The sequence below is a fragment of the Astatotilapia calliptera genome, chromosome 19 (assembly GCF_964374335.1).
Source record: "Astatotilapia calliptera chromosome 19, fAstCal68.1, whole genome shotgun sequence".
NCBI classification, from domain to species: domain Eukaryota; kingdom Metazoa; phylum Chordata; class Actinopteri; order Cichliformes; family Cichlidae; genus Astatotilapia; species Astatotilapia calliptera.
The window spans coordinates 21,211,647-21,239,601 of record NC_137440.1 but is presented as its reverse complement, the minus strand read 5'-3'; the positions used below and the strand labels follow the sequence as shown (position 1 = coordinate 21,239,601).

General features: G+C 40.6%; 3 protein-coding genes and 1 long non-coding RNA gene across 5 annotated transcripts; 2 read left to right on the top strand and 2 right to left on the bottom strand.

Annotated features, from left to right (window-relative positions):
* The first annotated feature begins 538 nt into the window (after positions 1–538).
* On the top strand, positions 539–5,641 carry slc35g2a (solute carrier family 35 member G2a). The gene is made up of 2 exons (XM_026152821.2): positions 539–836; positions 4,050–5,641. The coding sequence occupies exon 2, from the start codon at positions 4,072–4,074 to the stop codon at positions 5,431–5,433; it is 1,362 nt and encodes a 453-aa protein (XP_026008606.1). The 5' UTR covers positions 539–836; positions 4,050–4,071; the 3' UTR covers positions 5,434–5,641.
* Positions 5,642–7,594: 1,953 nt separating this feature from the next.
* LOC113012545 (uncharacterized) lies at positions 7,595–9,650 on the bottom strand. Its single transcript, XM_026152822.2, has 2 exons — positions 9,350–9,650; positions 7,595–8,412 (listed from the first exon to the last, which is right to left on the bottom strand). Exons 1-2 carry the CDS (start codon positions 9,537–9,539, stop codon positions 7,808–7,810), a joined length of 795 nt encoding a protein of 264 aa, XP_026008607.2. The 5' UTR covers positions 9,540–9,650; the 3' UTR covers positions 7,595–7,807.
* A 7,110-nt stretch (positions 9,651–16,760) lies between these two features.
* Positions 16,761–23,165, bottom strand: LOC113012395 (endophilin-B1-like). Of its 2 annotated transcripts, none has more exons than XM_026152567.2 (11): positions 22,946–23,165; positions 22,343–22,733; positions 22,043–22,184; positions 20,911–21,039; positions 20,532–20,665; positions 20,291–20,383; positions 20,094–20,177; positions 19,964–19,987; positions 19,596–19,685; positions 19,357–19,457; positions 16,761–18,402 (listed from the first exon to the last, which is right to left on the bottom strand). In XM_026152567.2, the coding sequence occupies exons 2-11, from the start codon at positions 22,397–22,399 to the stop codon at positions 17,832–17,834; spliced, it is 1,425 nt and encodes a 474-aa protein (XP_026008352.2). In that variant the 5' UTR covers positions 22,400–22,733; positions 22,946–23,165; the 3' UTR covers positions 16,761–17,831. The 2 variants fall into 2 exon arrangements, with proteins under 2 accessions (XP_026008352.2, XP_026008353.2); XM_026152568.2 differs by having other exon boundaries at positions 22,343–22,653.
* A 184-nt stretch (positions 23,166–23,349) lies between these two features.
* On the top strand, positions 23,350–26,044 carry LOC145422558 (uncharacterized). The gene is made up of 2 exons (XR_013903870.1): positions 23,350–23,884; positions 24,309–26,044. It is a non-coding gene; the product is annotated as an uncharacterized LOC145422558 (long non-coding RNA).
* The last annotated feature ends 1,911 nt before the right edge of the window (positions 26,045–27,955 follow it).

Genomic DNA, 27,955 nt, shown 5'->3' with positions numbered 1-27,955 from the left:
AAAATGTCAAAGCAATTACTGTCAGGTTGCAGAAAGATGAAAATGTGCGAGGTTGTGCAACGTTTGAATTAAAAAGGCGGGGAGGAAAACTGTGCTGACCTTCTTTAATCTTTTTTTCTTCATTACCATCATCATTACTTTAAATTTTAAAATGCGTGACAAGACCTTAAAAATGTGGTCAGACACCCATCTATAAATGTTGACATACTATTCCAAAATCCATTAATATGCTAAAAGTCTAGGCTTGTCTGTGAAGGCTTTAATGGAGCTCCGGGGAATAACTCTCATCCAGCCAGAAAAGATGGGTGAAGCTGATGATAATTTCTCTGTATTATTGAAGGGTCTTCACCTTACAATGTAAATAGCCTTGAATAATCGATTAATCGATCATTAGCATAATCGTAACTTTATAATAATTGTGCTCGATGAAATTATTTTCCTGTCAGTCTCTATCTCTCACGGGTAACAGATTGATCAGATGTGCGGTGAATGTCACGCATGCTCAGACGTTATGATTAGACCTTTCTCTCTCTCCCTCGCTCTCTCTTTGAACAAGCCGAGGAGGAGCATCTGTATCAGTGTAGAGAGTGATGGAGGGCAGCAGGTTGTTATAAAACACGCGTTTTCCGCTTGCAGAGTGAGGTGAAGGGACCGCAGGTGCCATTGCGGAAAATTCCGTTTGCTCCAAGGGAAAGAAGAGGAGAGGTGAGGGAGGAAGAAACAGATGAACAAATGGCCAAGACGAGGTGATGGAGTGTTGGAGGTGCTCAGTAAATGACTGAGATTGCCCGAGAGTGAAGTTCAACCTGGTGGTCAGCTGGTTTGAGGGAAAGCAGGTGAGTCGAGGTGTTTCTAAAGCTTTAAAATACGCATAACCCACCTGGTGGTTACTAATTATAGCCCATTATTACCGGGAATAGAGTAAACCGCTAATTGGGAAGTCGACATCGATTCGGTTGTGTTGTGCCAATCCTCGAGCGCACGCAGAGTGTGTAAGCGAGCGCGCGCTTCTCCCCATTCAAGAATTGGCCGTGGGTCACTGGTCGGGCTGTCATTGTAAGGTAGACTGAGATTTTTGATGCATGTAGGCCAAAATATCTCCTTGCGTCAGGTCCAAGAATCGAGCAGTCGTCCCTGGAGCTGCTGACAGCAGCTTATGATGTCGGAACAAGCAGGGACATAGTGTTTCATAGTGTGAAAGGAATTGGTTAAGTGGCTTTAAATGCGGTAGCACAAACCCTCTGCTTTTCGCTATGACTCTGTGTATGTGTGTGTGTGAGTGTGTGCGCGCCCGTGTTTTTTTTTTTTTTTTTTCAACCTTCTGGCGTCACAGGGGCGCATCATCGATGAGCCTAACCTTGAGAAAAGCATAGGTTACAGAGAGTCCAGCATTCATGAACCCTTAAGAAAATAACACAAAGCCATTTATTCCTTCCTCTATAATATTAAGCAGCCTATCAGTCATACTTTAACTGTATTACCTTTGACAGCTGCATATGCTTTCCAGTCTGTTTAGTTACAGTATAAGAGTGCCATCCATTAAGTGATTGTTCTATAAATAGTCAGTTTCAAAGATACTATTGATTTTAAGCCCTTAGAAGATGATGATGTCAAATGAAATACACAAGATGCACAGAGAGGACTGTGCACGATTTATCTTTTCCGTCAGACTGAATCAGAAGGGCTCTCTCTCTCTCTCTGGAAATGCAAGCTTAATTGCTTCCTTTCTCAGATTTTGCAGGTCTTTCAGCGAACCACTTTAATGGTTGTGTAAGGTGTAAAACAAGGTTTTGGGAGTAGCAGCAGCAGGAGCAGCAGCAGCATTGCAGTGGCTGGCTGCATCATCCAGCAGAGTATATTTAACTGACTGAAAAGAGAAAAGGCAGACAGGAATATATCCGGATCTCTTTTTGCTCTTTGTGTTTTCACAGAGGAGCTGATCAGGTTACCGATAACCTTCAGTTAGCATACATGATAAGAGAGCTTCTAAAATATCAGCAGAACAATACATATGTGGCTTTTTGCCTGATTCAGCAAACTGTGAAGTACATAGGGAAATCATGAAATCATTAATTTCAGTCTATATTCTCGCCATATTCCTGGGACTTGTCTAAAGTATAGTTTACTTATGTTATACAAGCTCCAAAGATCATCTTTAAAAAAAAGGTATATGCAAAGCACTTTATATTCAATTATTTATGGGCAATTGCTATTAACCAGAGAGATGCAAACAGCTAAAAAAAACAGCCCTTACTTAACCCCCCAGCTGTTTTTAAAACACACCAATTCATGTTAGGTGCTGTGGAATAATCTGTATACATGAAGAGAGAGTGCACGAAGGGCACATAACCACAAATTAACAAATTCCCCCTGCTACTACTAAATTGAAATGACTGCATCACTGATGATGAGAGAAACAACAGCGAGCTGCCAAAACGACTGGCTTTGAGTCCGTCTGCTAGTAGGAAATTATAATAATAGTGAAATGCTGTTTTTTATAGTCTGAGCTCAGGACGTTTGTCATGCAGAAATGTAGTTTGTGTTGGTCTGAAGAGATGTTCTTTTGTCATGTGGTTTACCCGATGGTAGTTTTCCTCTTGACATCTCCTGGTGAATTATGTCATCTGCTGCAGGACTGTTTGGTGCCAGAGTCAGAGGGTTAAAATCGGCTTGATTTGGGAGAAATTACCAGAATAACCAAAAACCAAACACAATTATCTTAAGTTAATTTATCAATAAATGGCCTTTTTTGTTTCATTCCGTCACATCATTATTGTAATATAGTGATATAAAATGACATTTAACATAATGAAGAAAAAATAATCATATATATATATGTCCATATATAGTTCATTTCTTTAAAAGAAACTGCTTATTTTTTGCCATAAAAAATAACAAAACAAACAACTGTTTAAATCAGAGTTTTGATAATATTTCACATCCAAGCAATCAGATGCTGTAGAAACCTGTGAATCGTGCGCCAACTTCAATTTTATGTGCAATTTGCAGGGAAAATGTCATTTGTGAAATGTGATTCTCCTACAGTCTGTGTCAACAGTGCTCACAAGTCATTTTTGTTAGATGAGCTGGTTGAGGCTGAATGAGCGGGTACAGTAATACTTAGTAATACTTGTCTGATGCTTTATTCATAAAATACACCAAAATAAAGAGTCATTTTACTACTGTAAACTTACTTGGGGACAATTGCCTCATATCTCTTGGGAAATAACTAAGCCATATGCTCTCTATGCTTTTGCACTTGCATAGCAATATTGTTCCACAGTAATCACAACACTTAAGAGGCTGTGGAGCTTACCATAACACTCAGGCAGGCCTGGGTTCAAATCCACCCCGAGGGCATTTACTGCATGTCTGCCCCCTGTTTTCTTTTCTCAGTCCTGTCTTCTCTCCACTGTCCTAACACAATAAATGCCAAAAAGCCCTAAAAAAATATGTGTAGCCTGGAGAGAGAGTTAAAGAGAGAGGGAGAAATAAAAAGGTGGCGAAGCGGGTGGTTAAATGATGTTATGAACAAGGAAATAAACAAACATTATTTAAATGCCAGCGTAATATTTTTCACAAATTGACAAACGAGAGTGAGTGAGGGAGGACAATGGGAAGCGACAGAATGAGGCAAAAGTCATTAGAGAGAGAAAGACTGAAGACAAATGAGGCAGGAAGCACTTGCTTATGTAACTGTCATTGCCATAACACTCTCTGAGCCCCCACGAAGGTCGAGCTATCCATGAGGATGTAGAAGTGCTGCAAGGACATAATTGTTCTATATAATTCAAAGTATCACCACACAGAAAACAATAAAGTCATGATTGGTCACATGGGTAGAGCTTACGTACATTCCCTGCCAAACACGCAGGCACACGGGAAGATGTGAGTCACTGCTATTATTATCTCGGATATTAAAGATATATGAGATATCAAGCAGAATCTCACAGCGGGATATTGTGAGAGGGGAAAGAGGAGAGAGGATTTGTGCACGTGTGAATTATATATTATGTGCTGAGCTAAAAGTGTTTTGTTTTTCCTTACAGGTGTCTTCTCTAAAGTTTCAAAATGGAGTCCACTCACCTCTTGGGTGGCTCTAAGAAGAGAGTAAAGATCCACCCTCACACTGTTACAGCCAAATATGCCACCCACACACCCTATGCCCCCCAGCCAGGAGTACACACACACTTTCCCCAACCTGGGGATGATGGCTATGACGATGCTCCGTCTTTTGAGGACTTTGGCTCATTCGTGGAGGAGACGTCAGATAAGAAACAACTAACAGAGAGCAGGAAGTGGCCCCTGACTCTTTTTGGCTCAAGACACAACGACAAAGATACAGCCCACAAACTTCAAACCGTGGGGGGAGGAGAAGGGAGTGAGGGTAGTGCCAAAGCAGCAAAGGGGTCTGGGAAAGGGGTTGGGGAACAGCTAGCCAGTTTCGGTGAGGCTTCTGTGTCTGCATCTCGACTCACCTGGGTGGGCCTGCTCGGTGCGGCGCTGGCACATGGCAGCTTGATTGTTCTGACTCGAGTGGCCTCCGAACGCTTCAGCCTCGGCCCCCTGTTTCTACTCTTGGTTCGGTCCATCGTACAGCTCCTGTCTCTGGCTGTACCACTGCACAGGGGGGAGAACCCTTTTGGGCCAGAGGGCTATCGACTACGTCTACTCTGTTACGGCATCGCCTACTCCCTCTCCCTTTGTTGCGCCTACTCTTCCTTAACATTCGTCTCTCCTGGAAATGCTACAACAACCTGGCGTCTGGCGACCACAGCACTATCAGCGACCCTTGCCTTCCTGCTCTTAGAAGAGAGGCTGGGATTGGCTGATGGGATCACCATAGCTGCAGGGCTGTGTGGCTTGGGGCTTGTGTTACTTCCTGCAGTAGATGAGACCAATTCAGATTCGCCAACTGATCCGGCTGTGTTCTGGAGGGGTGCATTTGGATGGTCTCTTTCAGCGCTTGCAGGGCTGTGGATGGCACTAGCGTTGGTTGGGTATCGTTCCCTGAAGGAGAGGGTGGGAGTTGGGACTGCTTTGTTCACAGTAAGCTGGACAGGCTGCTTACTTGCCCCAGCCTCTCTGGCCCTGCTACAAGAGGGCTGGTCCTGGCCAATGAGTGTTGAAGCCTGGTTATTGGTCTTGGGCCTCGCAGCCTGCTCGGTCGTAGCCTTCCTGGGAATGACGCACGCTCTCACCCGACTCCACCCGGCTCTGGTTTCCGCCTCTCAGAGCTTGGAGATACCCATCGCCATGCTCCTGCATCTGGCTGTACTGCCACTGGCTCCCACTGCACCAGAGGTCGTGGGGAGCGTGATGGTCATCCTGAGTGTCGGTTGGCTGGTAGCAATGAAGCTGCTCCCCTCTCGAGTTGGTGGGCGTCGGCAGAGGGAGGAGTATGAGGAGATTCTGGACTCTCCCATCAAATAGACACCTCCTCTCACCTTGCAGCACTGTCACTCTTATCGTTCACTTGCTCCTTCATGAGATTGTTTCCAGTGTACACGAGAGACTTCTAAGTGTTTATTGAAGCTTTTTTTGGTATCATCCTCTTTGCTTTTGGAAAAGTGCCAACATGGTGTTGTCTGTTACAGTGACCAAGTGATGTGATATTAAAATCTCTGATGAACACAGCACATTTCTGTAGCCACTTGTAATCACTATCACCCTCTTTTCCCCCCACCCCACGTGTGTGTGTGTGTACTGAGTACATTTAACAATCAATGTGATGTCAGTCACTTTTTGCTGCCAACTGAGATTCGGCCAAGGACTGCTGCCATCTATTTGCCTCTTGGCTGCCAGCAAGACTTAGAGAAAAGAACAGAAAAAAACCCTGGAAGATTGGAGGCTCGGGAGAGGGGCAAGACACACAATCAGAGGAAAACAAATGGGGACAGAGGGAGAGAAGATGATGGGATTGGCATACAGATAAGGAGCGGGTGGGTGGGCGGTGGAGGGGTGATGGCCGATGACAAAGCAGAGATGAAAGGGAAGCAGCAGAATGAGAGGATGTCAGGGTAGCAAGCAGGGCTGATGGTGGTTGGTTATTGTGGCGTGTCTGGCCAGCTGGCTGATAAAAACACTGTTTCGTGTGTTGGGGAACGGTTATTATGTCTAATAACGATCTGCATGACACATAAGCACCATCACTACATTTCTGTGTCGTTCCTCGTCTATTTTCCTCATCATTAACCTCCTGCTTTCCTCTTTGTTGCTCTTTTTCTCTCGATATAACTTCCATTCACCAAACTCCCCCATCACACATCGCACAGATGGAGACTTTTAATTAAAACAGGTGCCTCCACACTGAACAGACCAGCGTGTCTCTGTGCGTATGCCAGGTACCGCTGTGAAACAGGTGTAAAAGAATTGATAGGAGATATAACTTCTACACTCCTCTCCATCTTGTTAGTTGTATCCAAGGAAACGCCCCCCAAAAACAGTCTAATCCTGCATTTAGTTCTCGAGGCAGCTGTAGATTTATAAAGAAGCTTTCATGCCCACAAACACTTGGGAACGGGAGTAGGCATCTGAAGACATTCATGAGTGTTTCACTAGTGAAATGTTTCTGTGATGTCAGTGTGTTGGCCTCATTAAAATACTCTGTTGCTGCACTTTGCTCAGTGCTTTAGTGTGAGTAAGCACTGTGTAAAGGACAAACTTAACGTATGTTTACATTCTTCTTCTGCCTTTTAATTCTACACTAGTAAATACCATAGAAAAACAAAGTGCTTCATGTTCTGCTAAATTTATTTGCTAGCTTTAATTTTTACTTGACTGACTGTGATTTTATATACAAATATCATATTAAGAGGACTGTGAAACAAGTTAGTTTTGCCCTACTACTGATCCATCGATGGATGGTGGATTTCAAGCTCAATGATCACCTACAAATTTAAATGCTGCTGTTATCACCTAGGAGTGCTTTTGAACCACACCGACTATAAATTAAATATAAATTTAGCTAACAATAAAACGTATTTGGTTAGTATGACTTTAATTTGCACTGATGTACCTTTTGCCTAATTTCCTCTTTCATCTTAACAAAACATCCAAACAGAAGTGCAAGTACATTAAAAAAATGAATGAAAATAGGATTTAAGACCAAAAACGGATACACAGACACTGTAAAGTATACAGAAACTCCCTTTAGCCATAACAACAGTCAGTCTTTGTGGTTTTTAATAATGAGCACGCATTCACGTGTGTGTATGAAGCTGTAGGAGGCACTGGTGGCAGTGTAATACTTCTGGCAGGGTTTCACAAATCATAAACACTCCGAGCATCATAAGTCGTGGCCTCTTTCTATTCAGACACTTTTAAAGCAGTTAATGAGTGGGAGAGACCTGCTATGAATTAAATAAAAATCCCAAATCACTGACACACCTTCTTGTGGGTTTGGGGATTTGCAGACCACACCACAACTACACAAACACCAAGGCAAGTGGTGCAAACTTTGGCACTTGTAGATAAAGCACATGTAGTAACCTAGACTAATGAAAGAGTGGGCATGGACGTGAACATAAATACACAGTTTAAAATTAAGTGACACTGTGTGGGAGGAGGGAGGAAACCTTTCCACGAGGCTGACTCAGTTGTTTAGTTAATTTTTATTCATTATAGCAAACCCATGACATTTATGGTACATTGAAACTCATTGTCACCAGACAAAAACGATCTCATGTGTAACAGAGGCTTTATAAAAAGGCAGAGCGGTAGAAATACAAACAACATGTGCAAAATCATCATCTGCAATAGGAGTTTTCCAGTCAAGCTTTTACTATTTATTTTTCCTTTGGGCAATTCATGTGTCTCCTCTGCCCTTTCCCAGCGTGCCTACCTGCTCTATCACTTTGTTCAGCTGCTTATGAATCCTCTGAAGCTCTGTTGCTATGGCAGCCAGAGCACTTTCCACGGTGACTATGTTCACCGGCGAGGTCACTTCCTGCTCCTTCAGGCCAGATGTGAAGAGCTTCATTCCCAAACCGTCAGGTGTTGGTGTTGGCTGGTCTCTCATGCTGCTGTCAGCAGATGCAGATGAAATGATTTCTTCTAGCCTCTTCAGCCAAGCATCGTCCTGGTGCCTACCATGTAGGAGCATCCGCAAGGTTGCATTTAATCTTCTTTCCCTCTCTTCCTCCTCATCCCTGAGATCCACCAAACTCTTTTGCAGCCTAAGACTTGCCTGCTCTGCATGTACCCTGCAAGCTGCTTCCAAGCTGGGTGCACACTGCTGACACATCCCCTTCGTCAGCTTCTCCAGTTGGGTCTTAAGAGACGCCGTTCCCCCGCAGCACTGCTCCACAGATTCCAGCAGCATGTTTTGTCTCATGTTGGAGTCCTCTAGAGCGATAAAAAGTTTATCCCAGCGGGAGAAATCTGTTTGGCATGCTGCAGTTGGAGACTCACCTGCACACAACCACATAGATGCATCGATTATTCATTCCAAAAGGCAATTTAAGCATTACATAGAATTAACACATGCCATATATAACCCCAAAAAAGGAGATTTACTTTATTGTCATAATTTGACTGGACTTTATCAGTGAAACGAGTACACGGAAAGAAGGCAAGAAGGTGTTAAAACTGAACTTCTGCTAAACATACAGCAGTAATTAGAGTTGGATGTATTTCACAGATATGATGCCAGTTTAAGTTTGGACACACTGTGAAGTATGAAAATGGCTTTGGGGAGTTATTCAACACAGATGTAAAGGTCATGAAGAACACATAAAATACACGTGCTACAATCCCAAAATGACATCAGGGGACCTCATTAATTTAGGGGTACAGCAACGAAGTCTTTGAGATTGGACGCTCGAAGAAAACCGATGCAAAAGGGACCTGACAAACATCAGAGGGGGCTTAAACTGTGAAATGTCCACCTTCTGTAGGTATTTGAGGCTACCAGTTTGCATTCTTTACGTGGACTCAAATCACAGAGGTTGCTTATTGCCTGTGCTCTGTGTTCACGGTATGAGGTATGTGTTCCAGTTATTGGTAAGTCTGTTTCATTAAGTCTGATGCTCACCTGATAAAACTGTGAAAGCCAAAGATGGTATCATCTGAGTAAAAATATACTTTACAACATCAAATATTTAAATATGGTGCATTATAGTAAACTGGACCAAGAAATACTCTAGACCAAATTTAATAAACACAACTGCTGACCTTTAGACATATCTAAATCAGTGTGTTATTAAAAATTTAATTAAACAGTAAAAATTTTAATTAGCTCGGTTTAGTAAAGCGTAGTAAAACTGAAGAGAAATTCATCACAATATCTATCTGTTCAAACAAGCAGGGAGCAGAAAAGAGAAAAAAAAGAGAAAGAAATAAAACTCACCCTCCTGCTGGTCCAGGGGGATCTCATTGTCATAGCTGTCTTCATAGATTCTTTCATACTCGATGTCATTTATACACAACAATGGACCCGTACACAGCACCAGGCAGATCCAAAACACATGCATGATGGAGTTCTTATGCATGTTTTTTCTTAAGATTTGTTGGGTTGCAGCGCATATATCTGAAAACATCAGAATCCTCTATCAGCAAGTTTTCCTGCTCCTGCACACTCCAGCTGCTCTGTCTTTACTTAGTCACCTACTTCACTATATGTAGAGCACCTCTGAGTTAGCCAACTATTGGAGCTGCTGGGTTATAAACCCTGAGAGAAGGAAGGAGGGGGGACCAAGCTGGGGAGGGGTGGGGCAGAGCTGGTTCTGTTGAATGAGTGAGTAATGCTCCAGCGGAGGTAATATGTCATAATTCACAGGGGCTGACAAAAAGCATGCACGATGGAGATGGACAGGCTATGTGCGCTTGTTAAAGTTAAGCCATCTCTAGACTCTGAGTCAGTCTGCTGATGTAATGACACGTTTACACTGTTGCAGTAGCTTTGACATTTAACATAACTCCAATTATGCCATTTGGCAGATGTTGTGTCATTTTAAAATTTGTCTCCCAACTCAGTTTATTATTTATTATATTATTATTATATCATATTATTTGTTTAATCAAAGTCTGATATGGAAGATATCTTTACTGATATCTATAGATAAGATATATCTATAGATAGAGAAGATATCTTACTGATATATATATATTTTCTATATAACAGACCAGTAGTATAATAAAATATCTAAGTGTATAAATGTCCAGGTTCAGTGTAATTATTGCCAGATAAATGCATAGCCTTCAACTTCTTATTCATTAACAACGACATTACATCATCACGGCTATATTTAAATTGATTTGAAGAGATATTTGTATGCTCTTCTAATTTAATTCACTTTTATATGTGTAGCACCATGACTTTTGCTCATATTATATAAAGACCTTCAGTGGTCCTCACTGAGCAAACTCCCAGTGACAACAATGAAGCAGAAATCAGAGAGGTGAATTATCTGCCTCAGCAGAAGATATATTTTATATCTCCCAGAGTTAGGCAGCTGTCATATTGTTATATTTACAACAAAAATATAACAAGTTAAGCAGAAGCAGAATGCCATATGTGTACATATGACATAATAACTACCTAATAAGGAAAAACTCATCTGAAGTCAAAATAAATACAATAAAATCAAATAAGTATAAATTGAAATAAAAATATTACATGCATAATATTTTTACAGTGGGGCAAAAAAGTATTTAGTCAGCCACCGATTGTGCAAGTTCCCCCACCTAAAATGATGACAGAGGTCAGTAATTTGCACCAGAGGTACACTTCAACTGTGAGAGACAGAATGTGAAAAAAAAAATCCATGAATCCACATGGTAGGATTTGTAAAGAATTTATTCGTAAATCAGGGTGGAAAATAAGTATTTGGTCAATAACAAAAATACAACTCAATACTTTGTAACATAACCTTTGTTGGCAATAACAGAGGTCAAACGTTTACTATAGGTCTTTACCAGGTTTGCACACACAGTAGCTGGTATTTTGGCCCATTCCTCCATGCAGATCTTCTCGAGAGCAGTGATGTTTTGGGGCTGTCGCCGAGCAACACGGACTTTCAACTCCCGCCACAGATTTTCTATGGGGTTGAGGTCTGGGGACTGGCTAGGCCACTCCAGGACTTTCAAATGCTTCTTACGGAGCCACTCCTTTGTTGCCCGGGCGGTGTGTTTTGGATCATTGTCATGTTGGAAGACCCAGCCTCGTTTCATCTTCAAAGTTCTCACTGATGGAAGGAGGTTTTGGCTCAAAATCTCACGATACATGGCCCCATTCATTCTGTCCTTAACACGGATCAGTCGTCCTGTCCCCTTGGCAGAAAAACAGCCCCATAGCATGATGTTTCCACCCCCATGCTTCACAGTAGGTATGGTGTTCTTGGGATGCAACTCAGTATTCTTCTTCCTCCAAACACGACGAGTTGAGTTTATACCAAAAAGTTCTACTTTGGTTTCATCTGACCACACGACATTCTCCCAATCCTCTGCTGTATCATCCATGTGCTCTCTGGCAAACTTCAGACAGGCCTGGACATGCACTGGCTTCAGCAGCGGAACACGTCTGGCACTGCGGGATTTGATTCCCTACCGTTGTAGTGTGTTACTGATGGTGACCTTTGTTACTTTGGTCCCAGCTCTCTGCAGGTCATTCACCAGGTCCCCCCGTGTGGTTCTGGGATCTTTGCTCACCGTTCTCATGATCATTTTGACCCCACGGGATGAGATCTTGCATGGAGCCCCAGATCGAGGGAGATTATCAGTGGTCTTGTATGTCTTCCATTTTCTGATGATTGCTCCCACAGTTGATTTTTTCACACCAAGCTGCTTGCCTATTGTAGATTCACTCTTCCCAGTCTGGTGCAGGTCTACAATACTTTTCCTGGTGTCCTTCGAAAGCTCTTTGGTCTTGGCCATGGCGGAGTTTGGAGTCTGACTGTTTGAGGCTGTGGACAGGTGTCTTTTATACAGATGAGTTCAAACAGGTGCCATTCATACAGGTAACGAGTGGGGGACAGAAAAGCTTCTTACAGAAGACGTTACAGGTCTGTGAGAGCCAGAGGTTTTCCTTGTTTGAGGTGACCAAATACTTATTTTCCACCTTGATTTACGAATAAATTCTTTACAAATCCTACCATGTGAATTCATGGATTTTTTTTTCACATTCTGTCTCTCACAGTTGAAGTGTACCTCTGGTGCAAATTACTGACCTCTGTCATCATTTTAAGTGGGGGAACTTGCACAATCGGTGGCTGACTAAATACTTTTTTGCCCCACTGTAAATATTTCTAAACTAGCAAAACAAAATTTAAATGGCTTAAATGTAGTAAACACAGCATGGTAAATATCAGGTACAATCAGAGAGAAAGCATAGAGATGAAAGTGTGCAGTAGTGAGACATAAATGCAAAGCAGAGCAGAGGGAAGGTGCTCAGCGCAGGTATCCAGATGCCTGAACATCTATAGCAGCACGACTAAGGGGGAATTCAGGGTCAACTAAGATAAGCCTAAAGTTTTAATCTTAAATTACCTCCAATAGCTATCTTCTGAACACAGATTGAAAACCGATTTCACTGAAGAGGATTCTGCCTCCCTTATTGCCCTTGGTGCTTTAACAGGTTCATAGATCAGGGTAATGTACTATGATGTCTCTGAAATACAGAGTTTTGTCAATAAGAGTTTTGTATGTAAGACCACAAATTGCAAATTCTATTTTGATTTTCAGGCAGCTGGTGAAGAGACACTACTACTGGACAAACATGATCTCTTTGCGATCGGTCAGTATTCCAACATTGCAGCATTTTGGAGCTCATCAGGGACCTATAAGGACATCCTATTAACAATGAATACATAAACATATGTATTAAATTTTAATCTCACAATAACAACTGTCCAGATAAGCATATACAACATGTCTACAACAGCAGCTGGGCTGTAGAACAGGTCATTTTAGCCAACAAGGCTCCACAGAGACTAACCTTTTTCAGTGCCTCACCAGTTAAATGAGTTAACCCCCCCAGGGACCTTGAGCAAGTGGAAGAAGGCATTCCTAGAAACTTGCTTCTCTGTGTTTTTTAGTAAAACGTACCTTTTTTATGGATAGACTGAGTCCCCATGTACAGTTTGCACAACCATCAGACCTCTTAACGTGGAAAAGTTGCAACACTGAATGGTCTGGATTTCATTATATGCTTGTGAAATAGCATTATTGCATTCTTAGTAAAACCAGCTGCATGTTCAGGTCTCTGATCAACAGGTGTTGTGGCTAAACAGCAGAAGTAGGACAGGTCAAGGTCAAAGGAAAAACCCTGACTCTTCTCCCTGCAGACCTCCAGAGTGACCGCTTTACTGCACATGTCAGCACGTCTGCCGGTCTCTATTCCTGATAGTCTCTGTCTGGGCGGCTATAATTGTAGCAGTGGGAGCAACAACTGTGAAGCTGGCACATTTATTTCAGGAAAACAGAGAACCTGCAGGAAAAGATGGATTGAAGATTTAGAAAAAGATGAAAGACTTTGAGTTGTGGGCGAGGAAACGTACAGAAGGTCAGGTTTGTCTTTCGTCATTATTGCGTATGCAATTCCTTGTCCCATTTCTGTAAAACAGAACTGAATAAGCTCCCTGGAAGAGTTACATGTTAGAACTAACAACTGAGCTTTATGAAACCGATAGTGTCGCTATTTTCATCTTCCTTCTTCGATCCCATCTAAAGGATTTCCACTTCTTTTTTCCTCTTTATAGGTCATCTTTCCATGTAAGCCATCACATGAATCATCAGAAAGGAGTTACATTTATCAGCAACTGCCAGATGCTGTTTACCACCCCAACATGCGTACCACACTGACAGTTTAGCTGTCATGTAAAACACTCCCAGCTGGCAACGGGGGAGGGGGGGTGATGAGAGATGAAGGGAGGACAAAAAATACAGAGATGTGGGAAAAGATGGAAAGGAAGGGAGAGAGTGAGAGAAAGATGGTGATGAGTTAGATTTCTAAAGCATTTTCCCCCCATTTTTTTGCTTTTCTCACTCTAATTTTCCTGACTCTAATTTTCAGAGCCGGGAAATTAGAAGAAAACAGATCCTGTGATTTGGCTCATTCTGACGAAACAGGGCTGTTAGGGAAAATGGGACAATGGGTGTTGTCAGCTAAGCTTGCATTAAACAGGCAATGTAAAACAGCAACAGGACTTCACTGTTGCGCAAACCACATGGTAACAGTGCAAAATCACACAGACCATTTTATGAGAACTGAGTGTTATTATTGGGTGTACACGCTTTTTGTTACCAATATGTGGGACAGGGAGGGAAGGAAAACATGCAAATATGGCGCTATTATTAAAATAGAGCATGCCGTAAAACAGTAGAGTCCTTGAAATCATATAGCAGACTTATAATAGTGTCTAATCATTTAAAATGATTGCATTAGTCATCATTGCATGATTTAATAAAACACCGCACAGGATACAGTGATGCTAAAAATAAACTAGATCCAAGGGTTTACATATCAGGACATAATAAAAAAATATCTGGTCCTTAGCGGGTTTTAAAATTAGGTAAATACAATTTTGCGTGAACAAAAATATGCGACATATTACACCATGTTAATATTTACTAAGCCAAAATACAGAAGCATTGAATGAAAAAGAAAGCACGCTCAGCATTCCTTCCTGCTCTACCATGATAGAGCATTTATATGTGCTGTGTTTGCTTTTGTACATTATGACCTCTTTGGTCCCGTCTGTCCAAAGATCATTGTTACAGAAGTCTTTTTTCAGATGCAACTTTGGAGACTTCAGATGTTCTGCTGCTTCTTTTTAAAAAGAGAAGAGGTTTTCTCTTGACAGCCATCCTTGTTTGGTCTTTATCTAATTGTACTGTCATGAACTTTAATATTTAACATGCTACCCGAGGCCAGTAGAGTCTGAGATGTTACTCTTATTTCATTTTTTTATTTTATTTCTTTGAGCATTACATGGTCTGGCTTCAGGGTGAATTTGCTCTGAGGTCGACTCCAAGGAATGGTGGCAATTGTGTTGAATGTTTTCCACTTGTGAATAATCTTTGTTACTATAGAATGATGGACTTCAAATAACTCTTCCAGAATAACGGGCAAAAAATGTCTAAGATCACTGCTCATGTCTTTCCTCAGGGCACCGTGTTGACACAGACCTTAATGTTTCAGACATGCAAGCTGCCAAAACGTCTGCGTTTCTAGAGCAGCTAATGATCGATAATCAAGTGCATTTTATTAACAGCACCTGGCTGCTGTTTACGGTCTTAATTGCTGTGTAAGCTTTAAGGCTGTACTTAGTTTCTCCACACACTGCTTCTGCATTTTGGCTTATTTTTTGGATAAACAATGGCTGAACAATATGTCATGTTTTGTAGTTCACCTGAAGGTGTAGTTATCTAAATGTAAAACAAGGTAGATGGGGTTTCATTAGAATTTGTTTTAAAAGGTTTTTTTTTTAATGTATAGGTTATCTAACAATCTTCTTTATAGCTAAGATAGTTTAAAAATAATATCAAAGTAATTAGAGCACCTTACTGTACTTGGGTGAGTAGTTCCAGGTTATGAGCTCAGTCCACTTAGATTTTCTTACTGCACAGATGACATGATGCTTTGAATATCAGTACATCTTCTAATAAACATCAGTCCACCTTCATTATTTTTCTCTGCTTGGTCTCGCAATCAAACTCGTGGTGAATGTAGATAAGGAGGGCTCTTACAGACACTGGGGACATTTATATTTTTAAGGGAAGACAAATCATGTGATAGAAATAACAAGATAATAAATGTATTATGCAGATTGTTTTCTTTTTATTGTTATTTTATTAAGCATGGGTAGGAAAATCTGGCCTTTATCTTTAGTGAATTTCAATTATATTTTTGAATAACAATGCATTAGCATGAGGCCTTTACAGACTAAACTATGAGGGTTTGCACCCATCTGTAACATGTGCCCCTCAGGTAGCATCAGAAGAAACCAAATAAGCTAAAAAAAAATAAAAAAAATAAAAATTTCCTTTATCCATTTCCCCAACTCACTCATCATGAACAAAGCGTCCCTTTCCTTCCTGTATCAAACAAAAGATTCATACCAAGACTTATGAGAGATCTGCTCAAGGACAAAGTGCGAACCGGAAATATAAAAATATGCTGGAATTGTGACAGGGACTTGTTTTGTCGGTGCAGAGGAAGAACGCTCATGAACATTTAGGGACAGATTTATTTTTCCTTGCTGAGTTGTAGGGGAAAAAATAGCAAGAACTGAATCTGCATTCAGCGATGGCTGCACCTCAGCCCCTGTAAAGACGTAAGATATAACTGTTTATAGTGTTAATGAACCGCAGGCTCTGCTTTGATCAGTATCACACCAACTGCTCTTAATTGATCTAATCTATTTGGACAGCTCTAGACAGGAAAAAGGTTAAGTGGGAGTGAAAAACAGACACACATATGCACACTTTTGTCAGCAATTCTGGGTAACTATTACAGCTTGTGTGCATGTGTTGAAAGGCTGTGATTCATGTAAAACAAAAGGAGATCTCACTCTTGTGTAAAAAAGAAAAAGTGAAGCGAATCCAGCTTAACTGCAAGCTTGGCAGTGAGTCAGAAACAGTGAAACAAACAGAATTTTTTGGAGGCTTGATCAAGACCTCAGTCTGAAAATATTGTCACTGCGTGTAAATCTAAGACAGATGGCTGGTATGATGGGAAAGTGAGCTATATGAACTGTGGTTTTAACAAGGAAATTACAGAAACACCTTGACTGGAGAACAAAGATAGACGCCACACTTGATTTAGACCGGCATGACATCACTGTTTGCATATTTATTTCCACATCTTCACATGAATCAAGCGCAAACTCAAACCCACACTGACGTCAGCTCAACGACTCGTGGCTGAATCATGACTGCGTGCGTGTAGTTTGAAACTGGCAGCAGCTCTGATATGAAGACAACACAAACCCACACACATCTTTACATACTGGGACAAAAGCATTGAGCTTGTAGGCAATTATTTCAGTACAGCCAGTGCTACATTAATATTTGTTTCCATCCAGAGTCCCTCCAGAGTAGACCCACGTTAGGCAGGTCTGCCCTCATGAAGAAAATTAACAACATCTGGACGTGGAAATTTCCACCCATTTGACCAAATGGGGGCTTTAAGAAGGTAAAGGGTGAAAAATGAGTGTATGCGTGGGAAAACACCCAGCGCGCGTATGAAGAAGCACAAAGGTCCAGTCACCTCTGGGTTCCCCAATGCAAATGCGCTCAGACAGAAGTGAAACTGTGTTTCGTATGGAAAATGACCTCATGTTTAACAAACAAGAGTCAGAAGGTGGCAGTCACATATATGCACATACACTTCTTTCTAAAGGTGTCACATGTTTGGGCCAAAGTATTACCACAAGTTCACACGGTCACTGAGACACAGTAAAATTCATGTATTCACACCAACACATACACTTGGCACAGAGCTTGCTTAGTTCTCACTGACCAGAACGTAAAAAAAAGAAAGAAAAAAAGATCAGTTTCACAGACACTAACTGAAAACAACTTTACACTGCAAAATGATAACAGTCTGTTAGCTTCGTCTTCCAGCCTGAAACCAAGAAATGTTACACACAGAACAGACTTTACATCTACCATCATCATGTTCACACAGCATGAATAATACATGGATAAAGCTCAAGTCTAAAATGATTGTGGCACTATATTACGCTTTTAAAAAATAAGCAACTTCAACAACTTCACATTATAATCCCTAAGGGATTAATTAAACTGGAACATGATATAATCACTGTGTATATTCCTAAAGTCAAAGCTGAAATACTCTGGGTTGATGCCATGTTCCCAACCTGCCGTCTCTACTGGCCCACATCCTGATGGCCTGACGAAGACTCCTGGACATCTCCTTCATTGATGCTACAGGTTGCACTGGGTTGTAAAGGCGGGGAGGCTGCTGTTGCTGCACCATTGCTTATTGAAGATGTTGTATTGAATGTTAGTACCTGGGTAGAAGCAGGAGAAGCATCAGACATCCTGGCCGTCCTGCCGGGTGCTTGGAGCTGATCCGTTTGGTTTGGTGTAGAGACACAATCAATCGCTCGAACAGTTGTTGACTGGCTGTAGATTGGTGCATGGTTGCTGGGTGTTTGTCTGGTGGTGGAGATGATGATGTTGTTATTGTTGTTATTTGTCTGGTGAGTCAGAAGTGCACTGAAAGATGAATCTGCTGTGGTTTTCACAGTTTGGGGTGGTGAGTTTAAAGTCCACGAGTCCTGGTCGAAATCTGGAAGCTGGTGGACAAGCACAGGTAACGGAGTGACGTGATTTGCACTGATGGGTTCATTCGCCTCGTGGTTGCTTGTTGATGGCTGACCAACGGGATTACTAATTGCAGACTGCCAGTTATTGGAACAGAAGACAGCTGAAATGCTGCAGAGAAATAAAACCATAAATATAATCCACTCATGTTCAAATCATAAAGTATTCTTTGTAGTCCTGGTTTCTTTAGAAGACCAAATGTCCTGAATATTTTCTACTTTGTACTGAAGTTATATAATCTGCTCGTTAAAACTTCTAATTTATTCAGTTTCAATTAAAAGAAAAACGATACAAAAATATAATGGATTTGACCCAAATCTCACTACAAACTGTATTTTTTTAAAGAAATTTTGCAAATAACCTGTTTTATTCACACTGTAGTTATAAAATAACTGTTAAACACCAAAACTGAAAATACATGTTTTCTTAGACAGCCATGATTTGGAGATTCATTGTGCTGTATGAAAAATTACAAACCTAAACAGCTCAAGGTATAAATATAATAAAAACAGAAATTTAATCTCACACCAGAAGGCTCATCCAATCTTTTTTCTAGGAAACACTGCAAAAATGAAATCTTGAAACCTTTTATGCAACCTTTCTGCTTTCCTTCACTGGCTTCTAGTGAAATAAATAACATACAGAGCCCTACGTGGCCAGGCTCCTGTATATACAGCTCAGCTACCAAGAGCTTATAACCTTAGTTGGCCTCTCTAATCATCTTATCAATGTATCTTAACTGCTCCTTGCTCTTATTTTAAATCCAGAGGGGACCATACTTCTGATGTTGGAGAGCCTAAATTTTGGAACAGTCTTCCTCGCCCTGTCAGGTCAGGCAAAAGAGTCATTTGTTTTAAAAAACTGCTTTTTCTTAAGCTTTCTCCCATTATTTTTGGCCAGTCGGGCATAAGACTGTATGCCTGACTGTGTGTCTGTATGCTGAAACATGTACATGTATGGTTTAATTCGAACTGTGAAGTACTTTGGAACTGTGTGTTAAAAAGCGCTATACAAATGAAGCTATTCTTCTTCCTCTTCTGAAGATGGAAATGAGACTACACAGACCTGGCCAGCTGTTTTTGCAGCTCCTGAGCATGTTGGTTGCATTGAGCATAGTAGCTAGCCTGAGCATCCACAAAGTCAGTGAGGCTCCGCATATGGTTGGTCTGTAGAGGTAGATAGCAGGAAAACATATCCAACAAGGTAAAGAGCCACAAGCATTAAATATAAAAAGCAACAGTTCCTTTAAGAAACAGATAGTAAAAAAAAACAAACACAAATTTGAACTCGTTAAGTGTACGTACATGTGTGTTGCTGAGTCCTTCCACAACAGCTCTTGTGATTTCTGACTGTCGATTGTAAAGACTCTGACAAATCCTCAGCTCCATCTCTGCCTACACATACAAACCCACACACACACACACACACACACACACACACACACACACACACACACGTATGGTTTTTCTCTTATTTTTCTAAAAATGGCTGCCGAAATAATACAACATTTAAAATGAGCTCAAGTCTAAACAAACAGAAAACTACAGAAAGGAAATATTGTCTGTGCTAACAGCAGCTCCATATTCATATCAATTACTGCTGAGAGCCTCACTGATATACTGTATGAAGACCATTTCAGATCCTGTGTTCTTTAAACTGATAAGGAACTCACCTGTGAGATTTCCTGAGCCCAGATCTGTTTGCATGAAAGAGACATAAGAAGACCAATGCCTTATTTGAAGATTGAACAACAATTTCATCTGCGTCTGTTAATATGCACGTTCCTACACAGAACTGCTGACCTTTAGCCATTTAACACGCAGGAAGCTGAACATGTAGGAGACATGAGACAAGTAGTCATCTTCCAGTGGGTTGGCATTTAGGTTCTGACAAAAAGACAGAAGATACAAGAACTGTAATGTCAAATATCAACATGTTTAGCTTTTAGTCAGAGTATGACTAACTGAAAAGTATGTAATAATGTAAAGGTGTAACTCACTCTGGCCTCTTGCTCAGCCTCGTGGGCTTTTCTCAGCCTGGCCTTAGTGATATCCAAGTCCAAACGTTTATTCACCAACATCTTGCGTTCATTCTAGGAACAAGCAATCTTGTTTACTTTACAAATAACCTATAAACTAAATATTATTTTGGGTGACAGCGTAAAATAACCTAATCACTGCTGTGATAATCACAATAAAGGTGCGAGTTTGTGTGCATGTGATACAGAGGCATGTGTTTACCTGTATGGCTTTGTATTCCCCCTCAGTGAAACTCCGCAGGGGAGTGAGAAAGTAAACGTTAGTGCTTTGGACAAACTTCCTCTCTGCCTCGCCGAGCTGCTTCTGAGCCTCTCCACACCTTATCAATCCAGTACCTGAGCAGAGAAACATAAAAATACAACACAGTGACAACTTTTCAATATATACTCATAACACAAAAAAGACAAGAATAAGCAAAGAAATGAACATGTGAAAATAGTTGAGATCCTCCTCGCAGATCAATAAAATGCACGTACTCATTAGCCACTTTATTAGGTATTCCTGCTCAACTGCTTGGTAACCAACCCTGTATTGGCAAACTGCATGTACCTAATAAAATGGCTGGTGAGTGTGTACTCACCATAAGGTGTGTTTGATCCAATCTCCAGCCCGGCCTGAGTCATCTGATCTCCCAGTAACTCAACGGCACGAGGCCGGGGTGGGACGCTCCACTCCAGATGCTGATACAGCCGGTCCTCTAACCGCACTCCTGTGTATCAGAGGTCAAAGGTCACATCAAAATTCAGTGGCTACATTTTCTATACACCATGTGACAATTTTTATCATGTACATTTGTTAAAGGATGCACCTGTGACAATACAATTAATAAAAATGGTAATAAACAATACACACACAACACCTCTCAAAACATAGTTCATCCCTGTGATTTAAACTGTAATGCATTGGTTTCATAGTTTCTTCCACAAGGAGAAGGTCCTAAAATATTGTTTCATATAATAAATATCATTGTAAAAATGATTTTACAAGAAGACTATAAACCCTTGGAAGATAAATTCAGCGAGACATGACCTGAAAATGTATCCTGGATGCATCTGGCAGCTGAATGTACCTTTTATTTGATAGATTGCAGACCACATCCACTCATAACTCCATTAGAAAACGTAATTGGATTCAAACAGGCTAAAGAATAAGCATCTCTATTCATCCGAACAGGCCAATTGCTACCAAAGTAAACAAGAGACATCAAGGAAGATGTATGCATGTACTGTGGGAGGACAAAGAGAGCTGAAACGATTGGTCCCAGAGGTAAAGACTCTCAGCTAACTCAGGACCACAACAGTAAGTTGATGGGATTTGATGACTCTGCTTTTATCTGTATGTTGGCAGCTGGAAATTGCTTGATATCATCCCAGATGCATTTTCTTCATAAATATTTACAGGTCATCTAAATATTTCTCATCTTCACTGTAAATGTCTTTAAAAATACTCCATAGAATACCTTCCTCGGAAGAGGGAAACCATCTCCATTACTCTTAATGAGATGATGTTTTACTTTAAAAGAGTAAATGCTCAGATCTTTTTTCTCACCTTTTATATATTTGGATACAGTGAACAGGTTAGAGTTCAGGATCATAAAAACAGGGCTAATTGTGGCAAAAACAGGACCAACTGTTAGTGAAGTGGGTATGTATACATCTGTAACTGCTCAATGAATCAGGGCAGCTTCATTAAATCAATTCATGTTCTCCTACCGAGGCTTGGCTGCAGTAAAGCCTCAGTCTGGGAGATTATCTGGTCCGTCCACGTCTTGGTGGCGTCCGCCCGTGATAAAAGCTCCTCCAGTCCGGGATCCAACTCAGTCCTCTCGGCCTGTCCTAGACTCTCTCCAGTGTACTGGAGCGAATTTCAGGGTAACATTGATTAACAAACTGCTTAACTGCGCACTTTTCTTTTAGTAAGGGCAGTCGCTGATTTGGGGTTGAGATTAAAGCCCAGGAAAAACACATAATAGTTTCCTTTATTATTATTATTATTATTATTATTATTATTACCTGAACAGCGCGGTTGATGAACTGACCAGCATCCACGGCCAACCGAGTCAAATCCATGACAGCGTCCCCAAGGTCGCGTCGTCTCCGGCGGACCAACTGACAATCAGCGGCCAAGCAGGACCGGGGTAACCACGCTATGAAAAGACAGCTAACCAACAACAAGAGGAAGACCTCGCCATAGCCTCCCGGCTAACCGCCCCACTTTCTGCTGGCAAGATTACGGTCCGTTAACACCGAGCAGCCGAGCCCAAGAGGACGAAGCAAGTGCGTATGTTGACCGTTTAGCCTCCTCCGCATCCTGAGCGCGTCTTCTGTCGAGTTGGATGTCTTTAACATGTGTTTCAGAACCCTGGAAAATAACAGCATCGCATCGGCTATCCAAAACGGTCGGCTTTGACAACAGCAACAGATTCACAGTGATATTAAATATTAGCTAGCGTTTTTGATTTTTTTTTCAAAGCTTCACTACAACGATAAAACGGATTATTTTGAATACCGACAGGTTTAAATAATATTAAGCTTTTACATAAATTAAACTGGACATTTATAGGTGTCGAAAATTCAGTAAAATTATTAGTATATTAAAAAAAAGAAAAGATTTACCTGATAAGAGAGCGCCTTTATCCACACTTCCGGTTCAGATCATTCAAAATAAAAGCATATTCCTATGTATGTATCTTGCTTTCCCACTATAAATATGTAAATACATAAATACAGCCAAGCTCATCCTGATCTATCCCAAAGCCAGCTGAAACAACAGCCAAGCATTAACAAAAAGAAGAAAAGTAATAATTACAAATACAGTGATTTTCTGACTGCCTGAACTCATTACTAGATAAGAAAAATATTGCTAGCTGAAAAGGAAACTACTGCTATACTCACGCCTTCACCCAGCCTTTTAAGCAGACATTTCTTAGTGGCGATTTCTTTTTATGTAAAAAGTTGAACCAGTTGGCTGTAATCAGGAGTGAAGAAGCAGCGGGAGACGGGATTAAAACAATCAGCTGACAAGCCTGTCTAGCTCTGTGAGTCTAAGGAGGGTTAAGAGATTAGAAGATACACACTACGGCACGTTTACCAACTAAATGGCTTTATTACAAGGGAATGTACAACAGTGCTGCGTTTTTCAATGTTTTTCTAGATAACTCAAATTCAAGAAACATGCCCACTTTTTTATTAACAATCTCTCCTGTCTCATTGGCACAGTGTGAGGTGTTAGTACTGCCATCGGCCCTCTCAGTCTGGACCACCAGCGCCCTTCTTTGAAGCATTTATGTACAGGCCAGGCTAATAAAAGCTCCTTTCCCCCATTCTTCTCTAGATGTGTTTCTCAAAGCTTTTTGAGCCCTAAGCTTATTTGTTTATTTTGGTCTGGCTGACCTCCATGTGATGTGTGCTTCAGGTGGAGTACCGTTGCCATACTGCTCGCTGGGCTCGCCGTTTTTTTTCACTCTGTAACCAGAGACTGCAGCAGTTGGTGCCGCGCCTCTTTGCCATAGTTGCTGAATAGCAAAGGAAGCAGCTGGTAGATGCAGCTCAGAGGTAAGGTAACAGACGATAATCACAAGCATCAGATAGCAGGATCACATCAAAATTCACATAATTTACATCCTTGTTTCCCCAAAAAACTGCAAATAAAAACAGAAGGTGATGATTTCGAAAGTATTTACAAAAAACTACATTTCAGAAAAGTCCAGTGAGGGACAACAAAAATTGGAAAAGTTGTTTAATGCTCAAAAGCATTAAATAAATACATCTGATGGAACATCACAACACAAATAAGATTTAGTAGCATGATGAAAGATGAGCATCTCAAAAAGTCCCAGTGTTTAATGTTGTTTAAATGCAGATTTAAGTGATTTGCAGTCTTGCTTTTAGTTTTACTTAATACAGCTTTCATAGAAACAGGGTTGCACATTATCAAACGATACTTAGCACTTACTGTACATGTCTGCAATATTTATAGATCACATTTCCATGATGATCCCTTATCTGTCTGGCCAGAGAATGGCCTCAGCAACCGCATCCGTGGACTTTTTGAAAATGCCATAGCAACAGAAACCGGGGCTCTTTGCTCTTTACTTTGGAGGATGTACACCTTCTAGTTGAGACCGGTCATACAAACTCACGTTGATGCTGTTTTCTGCTCTGGAGCACTAAACCTGTTAGGAAGAAAGTAGAGACCTGATCTTGCTTAAATAAGAAAAAGAAATGATGCCTCTGAAAGCGTCAGTATCATTAAAAAAGAAGGAGAATATTAATATGTGCATTTCAGGAATAACGACTGAATTGTCCGCAGTTTACAAATATTGAACATGGAGACAGAAGTGTAGAACAGCTTCTGTGGCTGTGGATACACAAATATCACAGTGATTACATTGTATATGTAAAGTGTGTAAGTTTGAATTTGTAGGTGTCTGAAGGAAAAGTGGATAAAGCCACAGTAATCTTCTTCAAGGCCTTACAGAATATCCCCTGGTCCCCTGGTGAGGCACACACATACTGTGAAAGTGATATTTCCCAAAACTCAATTTATAGTTATAGTCCCTGCAGACTCATTAGGTGCGGTTATACGAGAGAAACTGAGCTAATTAATAACGAACAACAGCTCGTTTTACCAACCAACTGACTTTATACAGGGGTGCTCAGATTTGTAAAAAAGAGGAAATGGCTTTGAAACCTTAACATTAGTGTTTTGAGGACTATGATTTTACTTTTAAGAAAACAGAAGTGGTCATGTTACATATACCAGTAACCGTTAAGGGTGCAACCATTGAATGTGTATATGTATAAATCTCAACAGTGTTAGAGAGGATCCCTAGTGAGTAGCACTTGGCGACTGTTGAGAGGAAGAAACCTGTGAAAGGACTAAGCTTAGGGACGGACAACTGAGAGAGGTGAAGAGAAAACAGGAGCATAACAAGAATCAGTAGCTGATAGCCACTCCTCCTTATCTTTTTTTTGGTTACAATTCAGTAAAAAGATAACCTGTATATAAAAGATGAACAGACTATAGATGAGACAGGGTTTAAACTTTTACTGAAACGCACTTCTTTGATGGTACATTAGAACAAATAATCACACAGTAGGCGACACTATTTGTTAGATGATTTCATTAAATGTCTCCCTTGAAAAATAGGTTTTTAATCTCATTGGAATCTTCCTGGTTAAATAAAAGAAATAAAAAATAAAGATGGTGCCACTTGATCAATATCCTGCCTTGCTCAGCACATATTTACCAAATTGACCAATTACACTTATCACCCTGCTGTAGTTACCGCTTCTGCAAACTAAATCAGTATGTATGTATACTGGTACATACAATTCAGCTGTTTCCCGATCAGCTGAGGGGTTTGTAGACCTGTTGACAGAGAAAGAAGTGAGTGTGCGACTGCCTTTAGAAGAACTGGACATACTGCTAGAAGACTGAGCACACACCATCTTAAATCAAGTGTGTGTGTGTTCGTATTGGCAAACTTGATGGAAAGAAAAGGACAAGCACAAAGGCATACTCGACAAACTCAACACATGTACAGCTGCGGTACTGAACTGCTGCAGTAATTTGAGCAAAGGACTGCATTTTGTTTGGTTTTCTGTATACAGTGACAAAAATGTTTTAATTTCCACAGCAAACCACTAAAGCTGTGTTTTATTACTTGATGTTGTCAATAAATACAAATAAAGATTGATTTATGTGACATTCCTTTTTTTATAGATAAAATTGGCAGTGGTTATTCTGGAAGTTGTTACAGTCCTAACTTATTAAGAAAAACTGTGAAGTGATGAAGGAAAAAGCTGCCACTCAGCATATTGCCACGTTACAAAAATGTGAAATTTGTGTCACCTCTTAAAGAATTTTTAACATAGTTTTTTAAATATATATAATATTTAAAGTAAGGGTTATAGTCTATTGTGTTTGTTAACACAGCAAAACATCTGCTGCACTCCGGAGTAAATAAGGAAAAGACTTGCAGGATTAAAAAAAAAACAAAAAAAAAAAAAAACGACCTCTGCTGTGTTTCATTCATACGGGGCCCCGCAGGGGACATGGGAGAAAAAAAAAATTAAGGACTTTTGCGAGATCTCGCAAAACAAACTCGGGATCTCGCAAAAGTCCGTCTTAATTTTTTTTCTCCCATGTCCCCTGCGGAGCTCCGTAGTTTCAGAGTAACTCGCATACCGTATTAAGGAAAAAAAAAAATTCAACAAAATCCAAAGTGCGGCTGGCTTGAGAGCTCACTGCACCATAGTTTCTCATTCTCAGAAAATGGACTTCATTGTCAGTTGCAGATTTATTTGCGCGATGATCTGCCGAGATTGCGCACCCTTTATGACGTGTCTGGAACTCGGGTGCTTTTGCGCATGCGTGAATATTCGTGCATTCGAACAAGTGCCGTCACAGAAGAAGTCTGATCTGCCTTTGATAAGAAAAAAGTATATTTCACTTCCTCTTTCCCCTAAAGCAAAAGAGGTTCACTTTAAAATCATTAATGAGGTTTATCCAACCAATGAATTCTTAAGACGGAAATTTAATTTAGATGTGAACGCCTGCACATTTTGTGAAAATGATATTGAAAGTCTGGATCACTTGTTTTTCAACTGTGAATCAGTGCACTCCTTCTGGACTGACATGTGGAGCTGGCTACAGTCCAGGAGAATTCAGTTACCACATTTGACGGTGACAGTAATAAAATTTGGAATACTTGCTGAGAATGCAGATTTTGACCTGTTGATTAGGACGATTTTGTTAATGGGAAAATTTTTTATTCACAAATGCAGATACTTTAAAGCTAAACCATGTATAAACAGATGGCTGAATGACTTTAGACTCTGGGCTAAATCGCTGAAACTTGTGAATAACAAGAAAGCCCATAAACTTGTTGTTTTATTTAAAGAGTTTAACCTATGTTAAAAAAAACAAAAAACTCCCTATTTTATAATCACGACTGCCCTTTTTTTGCACGTTAGTTTTTGCCTTTGGTTCGAATCCTTCAATGACTGTTCTTTATTTTTGTGCTAACTCTTTTAACTTTGTGCTTATTGTTGTTGTTTTTGGGGGTTTTTTTTGTTCGTTTTGTTTGTTTGTTTGTTTTGCTATAATGCTCAACCGAGGATGTAACATAATCGGATTAATGATGGTGCCTTGTATGTTAAACTGTTGTTTGTAAATAAAGTTTAATTAAAAAAAAAAAAAAAGTCTGATCTGCCTTTGATCCGGGACAGTCCTCAAATAGGACCCAAGCTAAGTCAAAAGGTTACAGCTTCCAGAGTTCGCCTGGCAGTTTATACACGTGAAACGTTCCCCAGTCTTTCAAATCAGAAAGTTTAGCATTTCAGGAAGATTTTAACAGAGGGAATCCCTGTGGAACAACAATGTCTCAAACACCGGATTCTAATTTTCATATTCCTCTGGTCCTATCACCAGATGAGCTGTTACTGTCACGGTCCGGGGCAGCGGCCGTGTGGAGAGTGGAAGGAGGACTCAAAACGCAGCACTTATTCAGGTGTGAGGGTGATTTATTGATAATATCAAATATAAAGTGATGGTAAAACAGAACTAAGGATGAACTAACTGGGAGAAACTACACAAAGAAATAGCAAACCTGAGCATGA

Excerpts from the sequence above, each read along its gene's own strand:
- slc35g2a (XM_026152821.2), top strand. The coding sequence starts at position 4,072 with ATGGAGTCCACTCACCTCTTGGGTGGCTCTAAGAAGAGAGTAAAGATC.
- LOC113012545 (XM_026152822.2), bottom strand. The coding sequence starts at position 9,539 with ATGTTTTCAGATATATGCGCTGCAACCCAACAAATCTTAAGAAAAAAC. Across the intron at positions 8,413-9,349 it reads CCCCCTGGACCAGCAGGAGG|GTGAGTCTCCAACTGCAGCA; the intron begins GTGAGTTTTATT and ends GGTTGTGTGCAG.
- LOC113012395 (XM_026152567.2), bottom strand. The coding sequence starts at position 22,399 with ATGGATTTGACTCGGTTGGCCGTGGATGCTGGTCAGTTCATCAACCGC. Across the intron at positions 20,666-20,910 it reads TGGATCAAACACACCTTATG|GTACTGGATTGATAAGGTGT; the intron begins GTGAGTACACAC and ends TTCTCTGCTCAG. Across the intron at positions 19,458-19,595 it reads AAGGACTCAGCAACACACAT|ACCAACCATATGCGGAGCCT; the intron begins GTACGTACACTT and ends CTACCTCTACAG.